The 24531-nt window shown below is 41.5% G+C and overlaps 1 protein-coding gene across 1 annotated transcript in view; it reads right to left on the bottom strand.

Moving 5' to 3' along the window:
* The window catches only part of LOC124722299 (secreted frizzled-related protein 1-like), a 403676-nt gene that overhangs the window by 82880 nt on the left and 296265 nt on the right, over positions 1–24531 (bottom strand). Inside the window, exon 3 of the mRNA XM_047247482.1 lies at positions 2807–3048. Coding sequence (XP_047103438.1) covers positions 2807–3048 — 242 coding nt within the window. The remainder of the gene's footprint in view (positions 1–2806; positions 3049–24531) is intronic.

Raw genomic sequence — 24531 nt, 5'->3', positions numbered from 1 at the left:
AATGCGAAGGTACACCCACAGGTAAACCAAGACCAGACAGACTTCGTGTGCAGAAGGACAGGGACCATCGAGCATCGTGGAGGATGGTTGTAAAAAATCACACGAAATCAGCGGAAGGAATCAATCCTGACTTACAAAGGGCTACCAGCATAATGACTGTGCGTAGGGAATTAAAAAGAATGGGGTACAATGGTCAAGCAACTCCTCATAAGCCACATATTTCTGTAGTCAACGCTAGCGGCACTTTCATCAAGCGTTAGTGTCACCACTGAAGCAAGGAGGAGGTGATATTACGGTATGAAGGATTTTTCCGTGGTTAGGGTGTGATCCCCTTCTTTTGCTTAATAAAATGCTAAATGCTGAAGGATATGAATATATTTTGCACAGCCTTGCCGCAGTGGATACACCGGTTCCCGTGAGATCACCGAAGTTAAGCGCTGTCGGGCGAGGTCGGCACTTGGATGGGTGACCATCCCGGCCGCCATGCGCTGTTGCCATTTTTTCGGGGTGCACTAAGCCTCGTGATGCCAATTGAGGAGCTACTCGACCGAATAGTAGCGGCTTCGGTCAAGAATACCATCATAACGACCGGAAGAGCAGTGTGCTGACCCCACGCCCCTCCTATCGGCATCCTCCACTAAGGATGACACGGCGGTCGGATGGTCCCGGTACGCCACTCGTGGCCTGACGATGGAGTGCTTTTTTAAGTGCTTTAAGCACTTTGTACTGAGTAGAGTAGAGGAACGGTTCGGAGGTGAAGACTGTTTGTATTAGCATGACAATGCACCCTACCTTAAAGCAGCTATTGTGAGGCTATGGTGAACAGTAAATTCTTCAAACGGGCTGGCCTATCCAAAGTCCCGACCTGAATCCAATACAACAACTCTGGGATGAGTTCCATCTAGTCACTCACTGATCAGTCTGGCCTGGCAACGGAAGACAGCAAAACGAAAGTTGAAATTTTAAATTTAGCATTTGAGAAATCTTTCACGCAGGAGGATCGTACAAACACACCGCCGTTTGAGTCTCGCACAGATTCCCGTATGGAGGACATAGTGATAGACATCCCTGGGGTTGTGAAGCAGCTGAATGGGTTGAAAATAAATAAATCGCCAGGTCCTGATGGGATTCCAATTCGGTTTTACAGAGAGTACTCTACTGCATTGGCTCCTTACTTAGGTAGCATTTATCGCGAATTTCGTGCCCAACGTAAAGTCCCGAGCGACTGGAAAAAAGCGCAGGTGACGCCTGTATATAAGAAGGGTAGAAGAACGTATCCTCAGAATTACAGACCAATATCCTTAACATCGGTTTGTTGCAGGATTCTCGAACATATTCTCAGTTCGAATAAAATGAATTTCCTTGAGACAGAGAAGTTGATGTCCATGCATCAGCACGGCTTTAGAAAGAATCTCTCCTGCGAAACGCAACTCGCCCTTTTTTCACATGATATCTTGCGAACCATGGATGAAGGGTGTCAGACGGATGCCATATTCCTTGACTTCCGGAAAGCGTTTGACTCGGTGCCCCACTGCCGACCCCTAACTAAGATACGAGCATATGGGATTGGTTCCCAAGTATGTGAGTGGCTCGAAGACTTCTTAAGTAATAGAACCCAGTACGTTGTCCTCGATGGTGAGTGTTCATCGGAGGTGAGGGTATCATCTGGAGTGCCCCAGGGAAGTGTGGTAGGTCCGCTGTTGTTTTCTATCTACATAAATGATCTTTTGGATAGGGTGGATAGCAATATGCGGCTGTTTGCTGATGATGCTGTGGTGTACGAGAAGATGTCGTCGTTGAGTGACTGTAGGAGGGTACAAGATGACTTTGACAGGATTTGTAATTGGTGTAAAAAATGGCAGCTAACTCTAAATATAGATAAATGTAAATTAATGCAGATGAATAGGAAAAAGAGTCCTGTAATGTTTGAATACTCCATTAGTAGTGTAGCGCTTGACACAGTCACGTCCATTAAATATTTGGGAGTAACATTGCAGAGCGATATGAAGTGGGACAAGCATGTAACGGCAGTGGTGGGGAAGGCGGTTAGTCGTCTTCGGTTCATTGGTAGAATTTTGGGAAGATGTGGTTCATCTGTAAAGGAGACCGCTAATGAAACACTAATACGACCTATTCTTGAGTACTGCTCGAGCGTTTGGGATCCCTATCAGGTCGTATTGAGGGATGACATGGAAGCAATTCAGAGGAGGGCTGCTAGATTTGTTACTGGTAGGTTTGATCATCACGCGAGTGTTACGGAAATGCTTCAGGAACTCGGGTGGGAGTCTCCAGAGGAAAGGAGGCGTTCTTTTCGTGAATCGCTACTGAGGAAATTTAGAGAAGCGGGATTTGAGGCTGACTGCAGTACAAATTTACTGCCGCCAACTTACATTTCGCGGAAAGACCACAAAGATAAGATAAGAGAGATTAGGGCTCGTACAGAGGCATATAGGCAGTCATTTTTCCCTCGTTCTGTTTGGGAGTGGAATAGGGAGAGAAGGTGCTAGTTCTGGTACGAGGTACCCTCCGCCACGCACCGTATGGTGGATTGTGGAGTATGTATGTAGATGTAGATGTAGAACGTCGACTTTGCTCTATCCGCTAGCGTCCAACATGACTACCTTCTGCCGTTTCAGCTCTTGAAGAAGAACGAGCTGCCATTCGTCCACAAACATTCAGGCATCTTATTGAAATTGTTCCCAGCAGAGTTCAAGCTGTCATAGTGGCCAAGGTTGGGATGACCACTGATAGGTGTCTAGATACATTTGATCAGATAGTGTATGTCTGAGTAAGCAGTAGGACTCACCCTGGAGCGCTTCTCCCAGGGCATGATGAAGGAGGGCACGAGCTTCTTGTCGCGGCTGTGGCCCATGATGAGGAAGGCGTCGCGCGTGTTGCGCGCCTTCTCCTCGCAGCACGACTCTGCCGCCTGCAGCAGGAGCACGGGCCGCCGCAGCTGCTTGCTCAGCTCGTTCGGGCCCTTCAGGATCTTGGCCTTCTTGCATATCAGCTTAGTCTTGCGTAGTCTCCGAATCTTCGTCCGCACAGCTGTAAGAAAGAAAACGAAGTAGAGCATACCAGAATCAAAACTTGAAAGCATAGAACAGCGCCAGATATAACATTCTGAAAGAACTATGAGGTAAAAATGGGAATGCAAAACCACAAGTTCTTAGAACCACAGTATAGGTTCTGCGCTACTGTGTTCCACAATACGCATCTCCAGCGTGCTATAGGTCAGCTTGTGCCAAGACGGTGAACCCTGTCTCGAACGAAGATTGCAGGATAACCACCAGATGCCTAAATCCTACCCCTGTTGGGAAAATATACCGTGTTGCTGGCATTGCACCGTCAGGTGTTCTCAAGAAGTCACTGCTGATTGGGAACGACCTAAGACTGAGAACGTTGAAGCCCATTCCTTGTCTGGCCATCGACAGTCTCATCCTAAGCTGAAATCAAGGGAAAGTTTCCTTTGGAAGTGCCTCTATATAAGGCAACATCTTTATTGTGGAACTGGATATAGCCGCATGAACATCTTCTGGCTGGTTATAAGGAGGACTGAGGTGCTTCAGGGTACTTTAACTGAATGAGAAAACGATCTGGTAGGCCTCAGGTGTTGGTTAGGATATGAGCCTTCACATTAGAGGACAGAAAGTGAAAATTTGGCCAAGAACAGTCAGCCATATGTGCCAATGCAGTCTCTGTTCAGTTTCGTGCTAAAACCAAGATTTATTGCTTGTCAGTGACAAAGCCATAGGTGCAGCTCATGTTTGGAAAAATGGTATCTGAATGTAGATTTTGTCAATTCCTTTGTCTTACTGAATTTCTTATTTTTTTTTTTTTTTTTGGTAATCTACCACACACAAGATTCTCACATTCTCTCACTCTTTATGCACAAGCTATTAGTCCTATAGAAAAAAATGAACAGGATCTTTTTTTGGGAAATTTAATGTAGTTAAATTTTGTACTGGGATGCGTCTTTGCTAGAGGCTGTTGTTCTAGAATTATTCAAGAGAAGTGTACAAAAGTGACCTCCAAACCCGTTTTTCTTGAATAACTCGCAAACCATGGCCTCCAGCGAAAACGTACGTATCCGAGTAGAAAATTTAATGCGTAATTGCCTCAAAAAAGTCCTGTTCATTTTTTGCTGTGGGGCTAATAGTATGCGTGTAGAAAGTGAGATAGTACGAAAATCTTGTGCTTGATTTTTGAAGGCGTTGCGGGTTGCATAAAACCCACCGGTAGGAGCACCTGAATCACCCTGTATACAATTCTTAAATGTATATATTTGTCAAGCTTATGATTATGATCTTTTTTGTTTGTAGGTACAGGTCTTAGTCTTGGTTGACATTAAAATAGCCGTGCCACAGAATCACAACGCGCTGCTAGAGGAGAAAATACATAATAGCGCAACCCATTTATGAAGTGGAGTTTCGTGCGGTAGTTCGTTTTCTGCGTTTGAAGGGGAACCATTCAACAACGATCCATTGCAGGTGTACAGCAACAATCCACCATCACGTGACACAGTAGTTACTGCCGCAGTCGCTTCTAACGTAGTCAAACAAATCTGAATGGCGAAGAACAAAGTGTCATACTAACTTTCTGTGAATAGCTGGTAATCGCCGGGGAAGTGGCGGTCCTGGTGCTCAAATACTGGCAAAGGGCTCTGAGCACTATGCGACTTAACTTCTGAGGTCATCAATCGCCTAGAACTTAGAACTAATTAAACCTATCGAACCTAAGGACATCACACACATCCATGCCCGAGGCAGGATTCAAATCTGCGACCGTAGTGGTCGCTCGGTTCCACACTGTAGCGCCTAGAACTACACGGCCACTCCGGTCGGCTCAAATACTGGCATATCACATTTCAGACGATAGTGGAAAAAGTGAGTATCAGTCATGGATTAGTTTTCAACATCTTGCGCAACATTTTGAACATGACAGAAGTCGCTGCACGCTGGGCCAGCGTCTGTTCACACCCATTGAAAAAGCCGGTCAAACAAAGGCAGCAGAGTAAATACTGCACTTGAGTCAGGCCAAGCCAGATGGCTCTCTTAACCGCCAAATCACCAACGACAAGCATCATGCGTACATGCATGTATGTGCGTACGTATGTATGTGTTTATGCACCACTATAACGCCGTGAAAAAGGAACAAAGCAAGTAATGGAAACTTGCGGATTCACCACAGCCGATAAGGACGAAATGGAAACTTACGCATTCACCACTGTCGATAAGGACGAAGACCCAACCATCACTGGAGAAGGTGATGCTGAGTTCTTTTTGGGACTGCCATGGTGTGGTGCTAACAGATTACGCTCGTAAGTGGCAAACTATTACAGAACCATACAGTCGAAGTCGCCTGACGTCTTTACGGGACGGTATCAAGATGAATCGTCATGGAAAACTGTCCAAGGGGGTATTTTTGCTCCACGACAAGGCTCCAGCTGATTATACAGAGGACATGGTCACATATGCTACTTCTTTGGTCTATCGAATTAGGTCTCACCCTTCTCCTTTTTCTTGTATTCTGCTGACATGGCAACAGTGATTTTCGTCAGATGACGAAATTATTCCACAATGAAGGCAAAGTGATTTTCGAGGTGGAACGGTTCTTGAACAGCTAAAAACACAGATTTCTACAACCAAGATCCTCGCCACTTCATAAAGCATTGGGAAAAAACGTGTCACATTGAAAAGTAAATATGTGTAGAAAGACAAGCCCCATCACCAAGGTCCATGGTCACTGCATGTTTATCCGAGGTGATAATTAAAATTTTATGACTGTCTATTGTATTTTGTAATTGGACATCAAGAAACGAAGAGCAGGAAACCGAGAGAATACGATGGTGATAATGCATCCTAGGTACAGCAGAAAGTTAAACGGAATAATACAATCCAGGACATGACTTCTTTAACAAACAAGGGAGAACGATAAATCTTACATTGGGATTAATTTATTGTCAAGCTATATCTTCAGATGCAAGGACTAGCAGGAAGTGTCTTGATATGCTATCAACAGAAATTCTGTCGTGTTAAAATACTGTTTCTTTTCGAGTCACCTTTTATGTGACCACACTTGTGTTGAACATCTTTCTAGTGACGGGCAATGTTGGAAAGCGAAAATGGGTGCAAGTCAAAGGAGACCACATTCGCGGGACCATGTTACAAAATTTAGCACATCATATCACTCAATTTTCCTTTTGCAAAGGACGTTTGTAGGTAACGGCGTTGTCCTGAATAAATATTTCTTTTCTTTTGCAAATCCTGGCTTCTGACCGCTATATAAAGTCGTATAGATAAATGTATTGCACATATCAAGTTTACACATAATTCAGGTTCTCGCGCAACTGACGCCAACAAAACAAAAACAAAATTTACTTGATGTAAACGTCATCTTTATGCCAGTCAGTCTGAAGCGAACTGCACATGTTAGGTATACTTTTTGAAAGAACATGAACTGTAGAAACTTCGGAGACCCTTTTATGGTTGTGCCTACAGTTTGGAATCAAGCGCTGCGGTCTTTTCTCATCCCTTATTTACATTCAACGAAACATCGAAGGGCACGAATTTGTCCCGCATTTGAAAGGTTCAGAAGGCAGAAAATTCGTGCTCTTTATTGTACTTGACCAGCAGAATAGAAAGGGGTGCATCTTCAGTCATAATCTTGGGGAACGTGAGCATGAACGTTTTTAGTGACAGCTAGTCGCAAAAGTACGTCACATACTTCTAACAAGAGAAGCGCCGCCAAAGAAATGGATAATGAAGGCCTATGAAGCGCGCTGCAGACTCGCAAATCAGTCAGCCGAGCAGTCATCTGGGGATAGCAACCACTGAGGTGTTGATCGTCAATGGATACAGACTCGTAGTAATGAACATTCGCACGATGAGAGAATACCACACAACTCTGCCTTTGCTCTCATGGCTTGCTAAGAGTTATCTAATGCGTTGACGAGTCTGAGTCCACTTCTAGCATCATACCGCCAAAACTGGGAAAATACTGCTAGTAAAGTGTCATTCGCCTTTTGTTGGCTTTAACAGCCCTCATGTCGATGGACTGTTCATCCAGATAACAGGAAACGAAAAACGTGTTCTGCGATCAGACCCTGAAGAATACGCGATGTCGACCGGCCGCCATGTCATCATCTGCCATGTGGCGTCATGGGGATACATTATGGATGCGCGTGGGGTCAGCACACCGCTCTCCTGGCTGTTGCCGACGCTTAGACCTTGGAGCCGCTACATCTCAATCAGGTAACTCCTCAGTTGGCATCACAATTCTGAGTGCACCCCAGTCCAGTCCTCCCACGAAGTAATAATTCTTGGCAATACCGGGAATCGAACCTGAGTCCTCCTCAAGGCGACTATCTACACTGATCGCCCAGCTAGGAAGGCGGACCTAGGTAGAAGACCGACATGAAAATCATCCTTCTGTCATTCCAGCATAATTAAATGTACTATTATTGTAATTATTGGATGTTTAAGAATTAATAAAGCATGTACAAATTTTCGAACACACTGATCGACAATACAATCATTAACTGTCTCGTGTTGCCTGGTGTCTTGCAAAAAAGGTATGGTACATTTAACGTTTTCATGACTTTATTGTGGGCCATACCACTCGAACAGGGAAAACCTATGTGAAGTTAGTTCATCCTCTTTCTCTATACGGTATAAGGCTATCATGTTAAAAAGTTTCACTGTCATATAATAGATAATTATTATCTTTATTTAAATATTCAGTTAGTTAATTGGCTAGTATCATCATTTGTACGATTAATCGTAGTGATGGGGAACGAGTAATTGTACGTTCAAATTACACATTCGCGTGTAAATATGGTTACATGCTGATCGTCTACAATCTTTGTTTTAGTACTCTTGTGAGTTTATAATTCCTATGCATCACCTTTGACACATTACAAAACTAGAAATTCTTCTACGGAATAGGAGTTGTCAAGGGAAAACTTTTTCAGTTTGTTTTCGGGTTTAGCTTCGGTGTCTTTTGGGTAAGTAATAAAAAATTTTCGAGACATCATTGTGCATCCCATTTTGAGCAAAAGACAACAAACTTTGAGAGGGAATAAATATACTGTGCAGCCGTAGGTAGAATGTCTAGTTCCTTAAACAGATGTCTACAAGATGATCATCGGTGAGCACCACATATTATTCTTACAGTACCATTTTGAACGATGAAGCCTTTATTTCTTGAAGACGTCCTACGCCAGAACATTATTTTATAGGACATTACTGAATGACAATACGCAAAATATGTCATCTTATTGCTTTGCCTCTCTCCTAGATTTATAGTGATTCGAAGTGCAAATGTGGCTGAAGTAAGTTGTTTCAGAAATTGGGAAATGTGTTTCTTCCAGTTTATATTCTTATCAACACGTACACATAGAATTTTTTTAAGTTTCCGCCCTAGTTACACCATGTGTTACACCTAACATTGCTGTAGTACCTCTAGATGTGCAGAACTGAATATGCGCCTTTTTGAAATTGACAATGAGACAATTCGCAGAAAATCACTCAATAACACTTTAAAGAACATTATTTACTACTTCTTCTGTTGCTGTATGAATGTTTGGATTGATTTCATTACTAGTATCATACTCACCAAGAGCTAATTCTGCTTGTTGTATGTTAGACGGAATGTCGTTTACATACGACATATGTGAGAAACAGCAGTGGACCGAAAATTGACCCTCGGAGAACCCATAAGCGATTTCCCTCCAGTCACAAGAATTTCTCCTGCTTATATTGACTGAATTAATGCCTTAGATGGGTCACAATGTAGGTTTAGACAATATTTCTCCTAATATAGCCACCCTATACAGCTTTCCTCTATAACATAATCCATGTAGTATCTGAATTGAATTTAGAGTTTACTTAACATTTGCATCTGACAACACCATAATTATGACGAATAATTTTCTGATTTGTTCGATAGCAGATACAGTAAACACATTTACTTGCATTGATATCTGTGACTGAATCCAAAATACATATCTGGTTCTCTGTTTTATGTACACGCCAGACAAGAGCACACGGTTAATCAGCTTTGCGAAGGACTAACTAAATTGATTCATGATTCGTATGTAATGGTCTGCATAGGTCACAATGCATCGTTGTAATTACATCACATTTTAGAGTGATTACACTATAACAGGCCTCGCTGGCTGTTAAACTACCTTGGTACAAGCAATCGAAAGCGAGAAAAAAGGTCATATTTAAATGAATATTGAGTTAGAGACATTAAAACATTAGTTACTTCAAGAGCAATCATACATTTCAATTTTAATTCTAGAAAAAACAATTTTTATACAGATAATTCATGATAATAGCATGCATCAGCAAATTATTTTGACAATTCTAAATTTTAGGAGGAAAGAGTTATTTTTAACTCTAAGCGTCACCCATGATGTCTTATTCTTGCAAACCCAGTTCAAAGAAATAATTGTAAACAGTGACTCGTTACTCTAGAAACTAGCATTATTTGAGGGATGCCATTTGAAACTGTGATTTATTTATTTATTCTTGAATCTGGCCTTCAACCAAAAAAATGTTGCTTAAATAATTATGTAATTAGTGCTGTTTGTACATGGGATCATATCAAACTGAATGTAGAGGCTGCCGAGTTCACGTATGAAACAGGTGTGTGTCACTAATCACTGTATGCTAGAAATTGTTTTAGTTTCACAGCATGTTAGTAATGATGTGCAAGCAGGAGTGATAGCTATTTTTTTAAATATAAATATATAATATTTTAGCTGTATTTCTTGCAGTTTATGAGTTGCCATCACATCACACCAGTAATTCTGAAATACTGAACATATGAACCTACAGTTCTGGACAACATAAACGAACACGAAGATGTAACCAGGGTGACGTACCGAATCGGCCGTACATTGCGCAAACATGGCATAAATACTGTGTGCAAATCGACGAAGAAGATTTGAGTGTCTCCGATCGGTAGATGACCAAAGGGCCCCACTCGCAATGTCGGGAGTGTACTAAATACCGTGTATATGTGGGAAAGTCGAGGTTGGAATAATCGGATTTTCCATCAGCATCATGATCATTGACTTTAAACGGTGCTGTAGGCTGGGACAGGAGGAGAAATCGGCCGTGGCCGTGCACGCGCTGTTTGAGAACGACTAGAAAATGAATTCGTCGAATCCTTCAGGGAAACAATTTAAATTTGTAAGAATGACAATAGCGTAAACAGTTTAAATTTGTAAGAATGACAGCAGCTTTAACAAGAAAGCTTCAGTATAAACGGATCCTGGAGTCTTGTGCTGTAGCGAACAACCGTCGTAGGTAACAAGGGGAGAACCAGAGCAGTAATGACGTGACGGTCGCTAGATCGACTCCAGTCCGGTACAACCAATGGCGGGTGAATCTTTTACAATGTCAGTCACCTGTGCTGGTTAAACTTCAGAAAAATCACTAAACAAACGTCAGTCGAAGATCTCGAAAGGAAATCCAACACGCAACACGTCATCAGTTAAGCATTTCCTACTTAACATTGTTGTCATGTTCTATCAAGCACCGACGGAAAATTCTGTTAGTTATAACTATTTACAATTATTGCGCAGATGCACATTCCAGCACTTGCGGCTTCCACTAGCCTTATATGCCTAAAAAGTCTTATAAGTGGCGAGTACAGTATAGCGATATGATTGAGACTATACTCAGTCAGATGTGAATGTCAGTGCCTCATCTTCTTCTTGAAAAGGGTGATTACTGATGTTCTGATTCACAACTGTATTACTAATATGGAATAATACAAGTTTCTGAAGCTTTTTCAAAGGGCAAAAAATGATGCTTAGGGTTAAATAATTTAGGCATGGGGCTTTATAATAATGGAATTTGGGGTGAGTGTCTGAATATGTACAGTGCAACATACTGATGAAGAAATGTTATGTAAAAGTTTGAAAAATGATTAAATGCGGCATTATAGCAGGTAACACATAAAAAAATCGGAGATAATTAAAGGTATTCTAAGCAGAAAGGTAAAGAGAAAGATGTTAAAACTGAATAAATAAATAAATAACTTTGGGATAGAATAAGTAACAAAAAAGATGAAGATTAAACGGTTTGTGGCATATGATGAATGATTGTCACAATAAGAGAATTATAATTATGAACACAGAGATATTGAGAGAAAATATGTCAGGCCAATACAAAGAGAAAAGTATGTTAAATACCTGTAAAAGTAAGAGAGAAGTAAGCTACATAGTTAAAAAGGAATTTAGAGCCTCATTTGGAATTAAGAATGCTTGAAGTATTTAACCAAACATAAAGCGGCAGCAGCAGTATCATAGATATAATGTTATACTGATGTACCTGGGAAAGAAATTGCAGCTTTGAAGCGAATTTCAGGATCTAACAGGAATTAATGATCCGCCAGTAAACAAATAAAGAAAGCAAGATGTTATTTCAATTTTGGGCAGGGTAACAAAACTGGATAAACTCCAGAGTACGCCACAGTCAGATATGCATCGTATACGTAACTATATTGAACGTAAATTAGCAAATAAAATGTACATAGGCTTTTTTAATGTCTTTGTTATCTCTACATACTGTCGAACAACGAGAAAATTCGACACTTACATGAGCGTAAACCTGAAACCTGTTAGAACGAAATAAAATGCACAGCAGTGTTTCAGGCATAACTATTTATCCATTCAGTAGTAAAAAATGGCATAGTTTATTATTATGAAAGGCTACTGGATAGAGCGAAACGACGTGGCATATGCCATCTAGTAAAAATAGTGCAAGAAAGAGATGAAATGTGTATCTTCCGTTGTGCTCTGACATAAATTACATTCTTTTTATCAGTAAGCGAATGGCTACCAACATTATACTCTCTTTAAAAAAACACCTTTTTTATCATATTGCCTAGCTATAACACTTAATTAGAAGTAAATTGGTAAACGAAAAAACAAAACGCTTCTAACTTTTATCTTTTCTTGTACTTCAAAGCACTTCTAAGCACTTAGTCATGAAGATACTCCCTAAAAACCGAATCTGTTTTAACACAGCAAATAACTGACAGACGAGAGCTACTGTTTTGTAATTACAGTACTAAAGTTCAAGAAATAAAAAGTATAGGTTCTGGTATTTGATGATGTGCCAACTAAATGGCTGTCCAATATCACTCAATTCGCTATTTCGAGTGACGGATTCCAACAGAAAAAAAAAAAAAAAAATGAAAAAGTAACCTCTGGGATAGGGGGATCTCAAAAAACATGTCTAAAGGATCAAAATTTCTGTAAAAATTCTGGGCAAATTAAGGAAACAATTATTGTTCAAGATTTTTATTTTCGTTGTAATCGAGGACCTCCATATGGTAAATATTCCAAACTTTTGTCGCTACTCGAAACACTGTGCTATTTATTTACACTCACGCGTCCCATCCTGTGTCGAAGCCGTCCGAAAACTGTCTCTGCCCTTCGGATTTATTAGCAGTGCGTCTTGGGATACATACGCCTTTTCTGGCAGATGCGGGTGAAGTATGAGAGCTGTCCGTCCCGTGAAACTCGCCACAGGGGACAGAGTAAGAAAGCCCGTGACAAATACAGCCACAACACCCCACAGTGCTCAACAGATGGCCACCGCAGCGGGGCCTGCTTTCACACTGGGTTACTGTTTACCCACAGGTGCCACAAGATGGGGCGTGTTTCCCACACGGGCTGCGGAACGAGTCCACATGTACGCTTGCCTTGCTGGGGCGTCAGGCGTCTCTCCACGAGCTGTGTCCGGCCGATTCAGATAACGAAAGTGGAGGGGAGAGGAAACGTAGCAATTGGAAGCTCCAGCATTAAGTGGCTGATGGAGCCTCTTACTGAAACACATACAGGAAGACGATCAAGTCCACGTGATTTCTTTAAGTGTATCAGGAAGGACCTCGTAAGGTGCTAGTTGAGCTACAAGTTACGACTGTAGGCTCCCAGAGTCAAGAGTGCCGCAGGAATCCCACGGGCGTGTGTGTGCTCGTTCTAGCGCGCCTGAGTTTAATCTTACGCTAACCCACAACTTTAAACGAAGCTTTAGTTGCCTACGATATCGTGCCGTTCATAATCGCAACTTCAAATGAGGTACAGGACAGTTTATTTATTTCTTCACGTAGATAATTAAAAATGTAGCTAATGCTTGTGCAGAGCAGCAACTTCTTTAAGTAGACGGTTTAATTAATGCGTCTGAAAATCAAAATCTAGTGTAAACATGGACATGAGAACGGTATTCTTCCAGTGAAGATAAGTTCATAAATATTATACATAAACTTTTATATCACATCGTAATACCACGTAGCGTGCAAGAACTAAAATTCTATGTCCGTAACAAATGAACTGCTATAAGGATTTGATGACATCATGTCCTCATACCACCAACACTGGGTAAAAAAGATTCTTTGTAGAGTCGCAAACTTTATTTTCCTCACATTAATTATGTGAAAAGAGGTGGATCCCGTACGCATTTTTCTATAGACAGCTTTAGTGTTTCAAATATCACTAGAAAATGTATATCGTATCTTATTCTATTTAAAAATTTCATACTCGTTTGAAGCCTAATCTTCACAAACAATGAGGAGTTTGTGAATAAAATTAATATTCATTAACTGCTAAGATGCCAAAATATTTTACGTACATATTTTAAGTGCATTAAATTATATTTAGACATGAATAAAATGTTTTCGGGCTTCCGGCCTCGTCAGGTGGTTAAAATACCACAAGATTTCGACCGAGCTCTCCTCAGTCATTGTCAAGTAGTAAGACAGGTTCCCTAGGTGTTTAATGCTGCGCCACGTTTCCTCCCCGTAGACGTACGTCATGTATGAATGCATGGTAGGGTATAAAAGGGGCGTAAACAGCTTTCGATGTTGAGTGATCACTGTGAAGACACTCGTGTGAAACAGCGTTATTTCCACATGACAGAATATTAAATGTGCCGGAAAGTGGGCCTCCATTTGGCTAACTGGCCGAATTTTTCAGTTGTGCCAAAGTTGTGGGGCAGTCAGATGTAACAGTGGCTTGATGTTGGACTGCATGCGATAATGATGCAAGGTGTACTCGTCGTCAAGATTCTGGTCAACCACGTCTGACCACCACAAGGAGGATCGCGGGGTTGTGCACCAAACCATCGCAAGTCTTCACATCTGCGTTTGCGCGTTGCTGCCTCTGGATCACGGGTCCCGGTTTCGATTCCCGGCCTGGTTGGGGATTTTCTCCGCCTGGGGACTGGATGTTTGTGTTGTCTCCATCATTTCATCATCATCATTCGTGACAGTGGCTAGATTGGATTGTGAAAAAAATTGGACTGTGTCAAAATTGGGACTCTGTACGGGTGCAGATGACCGCGCAGGTGGGCGCCCCACAAGCCAAACATCATCATCATCTGCGTTTGCTACCCAAGAACACGTAATGGAGTCCCTGGAACATTTTGTGACATCACGCACCACTGGTCGGAGAATAGAAGCAGTTGGCCTAGGGAATTACTGTCCCATTTTTAGGCTGCCGTTAGCTCCACAAAACAAACGGCTGCGTCTGGAATGGTGCCACGACCGGGAAGCATGGACTGCTGATGAATGGCGTCGTATTGGATTCTACAATCAATCGCGGTTCAGCACCATCCCAGATGACCATCGTCGGCGACTTTGGATGTGATATGGATATGAGCGTTTGGCGTCATTGGCCGGGAGGCCCCTTACGGGGCAGGTCCGGCGACCTTGGAGCAGGTCTTATTACATTCGACGCCACATTGGGCGACTTGCGCGCCGGATGGGGATGAAATGATGATGAATATGGGGAGAGGTCACTTTCTTCCATTGTTGTGGAAAGGCACATAAGTGTTACTTCTGGCGCCATGTTGCGGGATGCCATCGGGTATGACTTCAGTTCACGGCTCGTAGTTACTTAGGGAACACTCACGGCGCAATGATATGTCATGAACATCGTACGTCCTCTTGTGTTACCTCTCAAGCGACAGTATCGTGGTGCCGTTTTTCAACAGGAATATGTTCGCCCACACATGTAGCGTCTCTCTATGAACAGTGTGCGTGATGCTGAGGTACTCACAGGGTCAACAAGATATCCCAGATCCGTCCCCGACAGAGCATGTGAGGGATCAGCTCGGATGTCAACTCCATGTCAGTGCCAGTATCCTGGGTGGCAATGATAATTTACAACAGTTGTTGGCAAGCCGTCCTCTGGAGAGGATACAACGGCTTTATGACATCCTATCCAACCGAATCAGTGTATATGCATCCAGGCCAGAGGACGTGCAACATCATACAGATAACTGGGACCCATACAGTTATGATATACCGGGTGATCAAAAAGTCAGTATAAATTTGAAAACTGAATAAATCACGGAATAATGTAGATAGAGAGGTACAAATTGACACACATGCTTGGAATGACATGAGGTTTTATTAGAACCAAAAAAATACAAAAGTTCAAAAAACGTCCGACAGATGGCTCTTTATCTGATAGCATAACAAAGTAAGACAAAGTAAAGATGATGTTCTTTACAGGAAATGCTCAACATGTCCACCATCATTCCTCAACAATAGCTGTAGTCGAGGAATAATGTTGTGAACAGCACTGTAAATCATGTCCGGAGTTATGGTGAGGCATTGGCGTCGGATGTTGTCTTTCAGCGTCCCTAGAGATGTCGGTCGATCACGTTACACTTGCGACTTCAGGTAACCCCAAAGCCAATAATCGCACGGACTGAGGTCTGGGGACCTGGGAGGCCAAGCATGACGAAAGTGGTGGCTGAGCACATGATCATCACCAAACGACGCGCGCAAGAGATCTTTCACGCGTCTAGCAATATGGGATGGAGCGCCATCCTGCATAAACATCGTACGTTCCAGCAGATGTTTATCAGCCAGGCTGGGGATGATGCGATTCTGTAACATATCGGCGTACCTCTCACCCGTCACGGTAGCAGTTACAAAACCAGAATCACGCATTTCCTCGAAGAAAAAAGGCCCGATAACGGTAGATGTGGTAAATCCAACCCATACCGTGACTTTCTCGTCGTGCGATGGAGTTTCCACCGCAGTTCTAGGATTTTCGGTAACCCAAATTCTGCAGTTGTGGGCATTGACAGACCCTCGGAGCGTGAAATGAGCTTCGTCGGTCCACAACACGTTATTCAACCAATCATCTTCCGCCATTTTTTGAAACGCCCACACCGCAAATGCTCTCCGCTTCATTAAATCGCCAGGTAACAGTTCACGATGCCGATGGATTTTGTACGGATAGCATCGGAGGGTACGCCTCAGTGCCAACCAAACAGTAGTGTATGGAATGCCGGTGCGACGTGCGACTGCACGAGCGTTGACTTCCCCGTGCATAGACGAACCCGCTACAGTCTCCATTTCTTCCTGAACTGTCTCAGCAGCATTACGCCTTGTGCTCGGCGGCCACTACGGGGTCTATCGTCTAAACAACCCGTGGCTTCGAACTTCGAAATCATTCTCGCCACAGCTGCATTTGTCAACGGACCTTTACCCGTTGGAGTCCCCTTCCTATGGCGATAGGATCGTAACGCTGAACTAGCACATTCCCCATTCTGATAATACAGCTTCACTAAAAGCGCCTTTTCAGGTAACGTCAACATGCTGCGACTGCTGGCGCATCTGATTCTCTCTCTCATTACAGCCCGTTTTATACACGATTGTCATGCGCAGTCAGTGACGTTTTGCTATCCGGCGCCATCTGTCGGACATTTTTGGAACTTTGTTTTTTTTTGTTCTAATAAAACCCCATGTCATTCCAAGCATGTGTGTCAATTTTTACCTCCCTATCTACATTATTCCGTGGTCTAATAAGTTTTCAAATTTATACAGACTTTTTGATCACCTGGTATATAAATGTAGCTCAATTTTTTTAATCACTGAAATAACATCAGATAAAGTCTCAAGTCGTGAAGTTTCATTTCGTTTCCTCCTACCTTTCTGGGTGCTTACCATTTATGTCGGGCAGTGTATCATGATAATAATGTAATCGTCTCTTGTGTTTCCCATATTACTTGCCAATATTGGACATTTGCTATACGTGAAGTGAATTTATAACAATGTCAGTAAATACACGAGTTGCCTGATTGTGATTCTTCTCAGGTAATCTAAATATGACAGACTTATTTCTAGGCCACTTTCACTGTATATCTTCGGCAATGGTCTGGCGTTCGATTTTAATCAGCTGGTTAATCAATGCAGTAAATTTAAAGGTTGAATAAAAATAAACTGTTTTTCTTCTATTGATTTTTGTTTATTTCTAACCAGTTTTCAGGAAACAACTGACTAGCGTCCGCAAGAGACATTTGTTTTTAGGTAAATAAACGTTATAAGCAAAGATATAACCCACCTGCACAGAATGTTGTGCAACAGTCTTGTTTTGTAACGTTATAAACTATACTTTACGGAATGGGCAATATTAAACGCAATAAATAGACTATACAATATTACAGTGTTACAGATTACATCGTTATAATGATAAAGTTTGTGAGGTCGTGCCACTAGTTGAGAAACTGTCAAACTGGGCACTCTTCATTTATGTTGTCCACCAAACATATTTGTTAACATTGTAATATCGAGAGATGAAAAGTCCATGTTGGAATGTCAATAATTGTGAAAGGGATAGATTGCCACTCAGTGCAAAGACGACATGCTGAGCTGCAGACAGGCACAACGAAAAGACTTTTACACACTCAGCTTCCAGCCAAAGCCTTCTTCAGAAAAGAAAGGAAAAACACACACACACACACACACACACATTCACAGAAGGAAGCACACATGACCGCTATCTCCGACCGCTTTAGCCGGACTTTAGCCTTTCTTTTCTGAAGAAGACTCCGGACAAAAGCTAAGTATGTAACAGTCCCCTCGTTGTGCCTGCTGCAACTTCGTGTATGATCCTCATGGTAAGCAGTAATCTATCCTTTTCACAATTGTTGATATTTAAACATTATAAATTATACTTTACGCAATGCACAATGTTAAACACAATAAATAAATAAAATATACTATATTACAGTATTACAAGTTATTTGGTTATGATGGCATTGTTTTTGAGTTCGTGACATTACCTGAGAACTGTCTAACTGAGAACTAGTCACTTATGTTGAGCAACAAACATGTTTTGCATTGTAAAGTACAGTTTATGCAGTGCACAATATTAAACACAGTACATGGTTAAGATATACAATATTCCAGTAACACAGGTTATATTGTTATACTGTAGAAGTTTGTGACGTAAGCGAGTTAAGGAATCTGAAATTCTATTGTATTTTAATTTTGTGTAGCAGTATGTGTCATTGTGACGGTATGTGAGTATGTGGCTGGTTGACTGCGTCATGAGAAGCTTAAAAGTGGTGTTGTGCTGAACTGTAATAGATTATTTAGAACCAGCTGAGGATTTTTAGCTAAATATTTGTTTATCTCAAGTGCTTTTGACAGGCTTAGTTTACTTCATTTCTTGGCTATATCTAGCACTCTGAGGACTTGGCATCCGTGTTCTTTCTTCAGCATTTTTTCGGCAAAGGTGGAGTCTGACTTACGTAAGCTCTTGCTGCGTTCGCGTTCGGTCAGTCTAGTTGCTATAGCGCTGCCTGTTTGACCAATATGCAGGTTTTTGCAGTCATTGCAAGTGATTTTATAAACACCATTGTTACTTAATAAATCTGTTTTTTCCTTGCTGTTGAATAAGATATGAGCTGTAGTGGCTCTTACATAAAATGAAGTTTTATAATTGTAGGTTCTCTCTAATCTGTCAGATAGCTTTCCTAAATCACAGATGCTGTTAACTGTATTGCATCTAACAATGACTATATCGCTGACTTAACTGACAACATTCTACACAAGAAGCAAAGAAAAGAAAAGGGCTCCATGTGTATGCCCGCTGTACAGCAACTGCCACATCGAAAACCAATAGGGGTACTATCCCATATTTAGAAAAGCTCAGCACATCTCCACTTTGAAGCTTCAGATGATGCAATCAGTCAGCCACATACCTACAGAGCATCACAATGACATATACTGCGAAAAAATTAAAAGTAATTTCATATCCCTTACCTGTCTCACTTCACAGACTTCAACAATATAACATGTAACAGTGTAATATTATGTATTTTAACCATATACTGTGTTTAATATTGTCCAATGCATAAGCTGTAATTTACAATGTCAAACACTTTTGTTGCTCAACGTAAATGCTCAGTTAGACAGTTGTTAACCAATGTCACGACCTCATGAACGATAGCATCATAACCAAGTAATCTGTAATATTGTGTAGTTTAATAATTGATTGCGTTTAATATTGTCCACTGGGTAAAGTGTAATTTATAACGTTACGAAACCAATTTTGCACGACATTCTGTGCAAGTGGTTCAAATGGCTCTAAGCACTATGGGACTTAACATCTGAGGTCATCAGTCCCCTGGACTTAGAACTACTTAAACCTAACCAACCTAAGGACATCACATACATCCATGCCCGAAGCAGGATTCGAACCTGCGTCCGTAGCAGCAGCGCGGTTCCGGTCTGTGCAAGTGGATTGTATCTTTGCTTATAATGTTTGGTTACCTAAGAACTAGTGTCCCTTGCGGACGCTAGTCAGATGTAATCCGAAAACTAGTTAGAAATGAAAAAATATCACTAGAGCGCCGGCCGCGGTGGTCTCGCGGTTCTAGGCGCGCAGTCCGGAACCGCGCGACTGCTACGGTCGCAGGTTCGAATCCTGCCTCGGGCATGGATGTGTGTGATGTACTTAGGTTAGTTAGGTTTAAGTAGTTCTAAGTTCTAGGGGACTGATGACCACAGCTGTTAAGTCCCATAGTGCTCAGAGCCATTTGAACCATTTGAACCATCACTAGAACAATAACAGTTTACGTGTTATTCAATATTAAATATGGAATTTTCCTACCAAGAAGTGACAGAAGAATCCACAAATAATATAAATAAGACAATTCACTATAGATACTGCGCGAATTCCGTTAGTCAGATGCGATTTCATTACACATACCTTCCACTGAAACTATCTCGACTGATCTCTTCAGTAATTCTCAGATTCAGTAATGAACTAGGACTCAGGGAGGAACAACTGGATGATGCCAGCGGAACAACAGCTGAGAGCTCGTACTGTTTCAGCCGATGGATTATGAGTTTTGACTTTAAGTCCTTGTACACTGTGGCGAAGGTTAACACATAAGACATATTTTTCAGCCAATCAGTTGAAATGGTTGACTTACAAATACGGAAGTTGAAAATGTGGTAAATATGTAGTGCGTTAGGTAACAGATCATATATGAAATAGTTCAAAAATGGTTCAAATGGCTCTGAGCACTATGCGACTAACTGCTGAGGTTATCAGTCACCTAGAACTTAGAACTAATTAAACCTAACTAACCTAAGGACGTTACATACATCCATGCCCGAGGCAGGATTCGCACCTGAGACCGTAGCGGTCGCTCGGCTCCAGACTGTAGCGCCTAGAACCGCACGGCCACTCCGGCCGGCTATGAAATAGTGTGTAGACAGTGTAATACTATCTTGTAAAATTACACTGCATCATATAGTCACAGAGTACCTTAAAACTACGCAGTGTTTTCTTTACTTTTAGACCACTGGGGAACAAACATTGTGCCATGGGATGAACCTGATCAGACAAAATGGTCACATTATCCTTGACAGTTAAGCGACCTTGCAGAGTAACCACGGGGCGCACGGAATATCACGATAAATCATCACCGAACTCCCAACATGTTTTACTCTTGTGATGTAAACTCAGCCAGAAGTTGGAAACAGTGTGAAACAAGCCACATCCGTCAAAATGATTTCCTCCATTGCTCCATAGTCCAGGTTTTATGGCTTCGGCGCCACGTTTTCTTATTGCGGGTGTATGCATCGTAGATTGGTGGTTTTGGAATTCCAGCTCGTCCTGTAATGCCCTGCTTATGGAACTCCCTTCGAGTTGTTTTGGTGCTGACACAGTTCGCGAGTGACTTTTTTAGCTGTCGTCTTCTTATTTTTTGTCACAATCCTCTTCAATGACCGTTCCTCGCGATCACTCAGCACACTCTTTCACCCACATTGTGACTTAGCGGATGATGGTTTTTCGCTTTCCCTGTGCGGTATAAATCTTCGATTACTGCCTACTGAAACGCTATACACTTCGGCTATCTTGGTTGCGGAAGCACACACAATATGAGCACCAAATACTAGCCCACTTTCGAATTCACAAAGCTCCGACAAAATGCACTCACAAGCACACAGAACACTGTTCTGATCACGACTGACACTTGCAACTTATTGAGGACATTGCACACGTGCCGTTCCTGATCAAGTACAACAGCGCAACATGCAGGTTTCGCTAGCATCTGCATTTATGTTGAAGCACATTTTTGTCCAATCCCTGTACCTCTACAGTGTCTAAATTTCATATAGAATTATTAGTAAAATATTACGAGATTCCTCGAAAATCATGTAACCTGTAACCACTTGTACGACTTGATTCGTCCATCTGTAAACTATCGCGTATTTTCGAAGGATTCTGCAAATCAAGGACTTTCCGAGCACTTCGCATCTCCATAGACCGATATTATTCTGTACTGAAGGAATAAAACTGATTTTGATGCCTTCCGGTAGAACGTTATCTAGTGTGAAGCTGAGATGAAGATAATTGAAAGACTCCACCCAGGATTTATCTTCGAAGTGCTGGTATGGTAGTATGGTAGTACTGCACTTATCTCATTACGAAGGCAGGAATAAAGGTTAGAGCGTGATGTCTTCTCAACACTGCGTTCATCAGAGACGAAGCAATAACTCAGAAGGAGATCACGCCTACTCGTCATCAGCGATATCATCCAAATTTGTTGTATACGCAGGACTTGACCTGAAATGAAAGTGACAGATGTGGGAGCTCTAGATATTCAAGCGTTTAGAAGAAAATGGCGTTTACGGCGCGGGTCGTGCGAGGCGTGAGACATTTGTCTGTCTAGTCGTCGCCGGCCGAAGTGGCCGTGCGGTTAAAGGCGCTGCAGTCTGGAACCGCAAGACTGCTACGGTCGCAGGTTCGAATCCTGCCTCGGGCATGGATGTTTGTGATGTCCTTAGGTTAGTTAGGTTTAACTAGTTCTAAGTTCTAGGGGACTAATGACCTCAGCAGTTGAGTCCCATAGTGCTCAGAGCCATTTGAACCATTTTGTCTAGTCGTCACATAGCGGTTGGCGCAACGAAAGGAGAACGGAACAGGAATCCGAAGGACGTGGGGTCGAATCACTATGCGGGAACAGTTTTTTGTTTCCAATTTTTATGCTATTTACATTGCAAATAAACCGAAATGATCGCCAATACATTGTATTTATTAATATTCCCATGAAAGGCGTGAAAAGTAAAGGTTATGGAAAATTTGGGATTACAGATAAATTACCAAGAAACGATTGTACTTACAGCGTCCACGAGGATTCTGCAAATAACTTCCCCAGAAGAATCCTGCAACTGAAGCGTACAGGATTTCGTAGTCCGTTTGTTTCAATTTGGCCCTCGGCAGCTGCACGTGAACAGTAGTTTCCCGGTGGAGGTAAAATCGGCCCATCGAGAGAGAGAGAGAGAGAGAGAGAGAGAGAGAGAAGGAAATCACATCCCACGAAGACTGCATCAAAATACATCCAATTGTACATCATCAGTTCTTCTCACCATTGTTTGGCGAAGCGATGCGTTTCGCATGGGTTGCTGCCAAACTGTGCGATTAGAGAGAACCTATTATGAATGTATATCAAGCTTGTTTTTCCATAGAAACTTTAAAACAACCAAGCAATTTTAAAAACGCAGCCGTGTGCAAGATGCCGAACAGTAACTGTTTCCTATGTTTTAACAAAGATAAAAGGTTAATCGTCAGCCGCAGATGACTACTGACTTTTTATCTTTGTTCAAATATTCTGCACCTGTTGGACTAGAGCTATGAACAAAATAATACTTCCCATGTTTTCATCAGGAATATTAAACCAACAAATGCAAATCATCAGCTATAAAGCAATAAAAGTAACTAAGAATGTTCAAACGACTTGTCCACCAAGTCGGTTGCATTTACAGTAGATAATCAATAGCCTTTGAGAAAGTTACTTCAGCGTCATTTTCCTAGCGTTTCTTATTGTCAAAGGTGCAAGTCGGCTGGAATGGAAGTGCCTAATGTGACTGTAACTTTGGCGTATTTTCTCCGTTATGAGTTAATGTGGAATGATGTACGCATTTCTGTGCAGCAATCAGTATGAGAATCAAAGTCGGAAATCGTACAGAAGATAATATCAGCACTTAATTCGACTAGCCAGCAGTCACTACGTTTACATGAGCACTCAGATTAGATTTTCTGTATACCGATTTCCCAGTACAGCTCCCTGTTGGTCAAAGAAATAATCCAATATCTATTCATGAAATGCGGTTTTGGTTTACCGATTTTAACTTCCACAGTCGGTATTCGCTCTAAGTAAATACTATGCCGCACTGGAGCATGATTCAGTTGTCAGGCTGCTATTTGCGTTTTAAAGTATTGGACCCGCGCGAAACTTTTGCACTTTTATGGTTTTAAATGATGACAATATTTGGCAGATATGTAGTCGTTGGGATAAGGGTAGTTGTGGGAATGAAGAGAAAACATTTTTAAACATGAATCGAACGACGTGAAATAATAATCATGAATTTGTGATATATTATTGTATATAAACTTCAATGCACATAATTTTGAACAGACTTCTTTACAGAGCATTACAATACCTCGGCGTAAACGATATTTGACGTAATAGTATAAACTTCATGTACTTTTTGTTTTTCATTTTCTTTAAGGTATAGGGGCAGAAATAATGGGCTACCGCAGTGATCACAGTTATTATCTATGATAATGCTGTACACAAATTATCCAGCTTTAAAACAAATAAAATGGTATTTGTAATAAGATAACATGAAAAGGGAGTCTCTTATTCGTGATTTGTAGGTTAGCTTCGTAAAATATAGATAAGAATCTGGCCATCCATGATGCCATTTTGCCCACTGATAGTTAAAAGTCTCCTTTGTATTGAAATTTTCCACAAATATCAAGTTTTAGCGCAAAATCGGTATGCAATGTCAGAAGCCGGTTAAAAAACATTTCTAACGATACTGCATTCATTAGTATGTATTCAGAAAAGGTATGTTGTCTTGAGAAATAATATGTATGATACATGCGAAGCGTTTTCATGTGAAGTATCAGAGAGTAAGAAGTATTCGACTCACTAGGAAGTTATTCGTTTGCTTTATTTAGTTGAAAAGAAGCATATTTTATCTTTATTAGACGAAAAGACGTACATAATTTATGATATATTTAATGATTAGAAAAATCGGGCTGATTCATAACAACCTTATGTTTTACATAGCTCGCTGATTTATCAACTGACATTCCCACTCTCTTCTTAGTGTCAAAGGCTTTCGCCTACAATCAATGGTTGGTGACATAACATTCGCTAATTCTGTGCAGAGGAATAGGAATTT

Source organism: Schistocerca piceifrons, chromosome X, assembly GCF_021461385.2.
Source record: "Schistocerca piceifrons isolate TAMUIC-IGC-003096 chromosome X, iqSchPice1.1, whole genome shotgun sequence".
Classification (NCBI taxonomy): domain Eukaryota; kingdom Metazoa; phylum Arthropoda; class Insecta; order Orthoptera; family Acrididae; genus Schistocerca; species Schistocerca piceifrons.
This window is presented reverse-complemented; position numbering and strand designations above follow the sequence as displayed.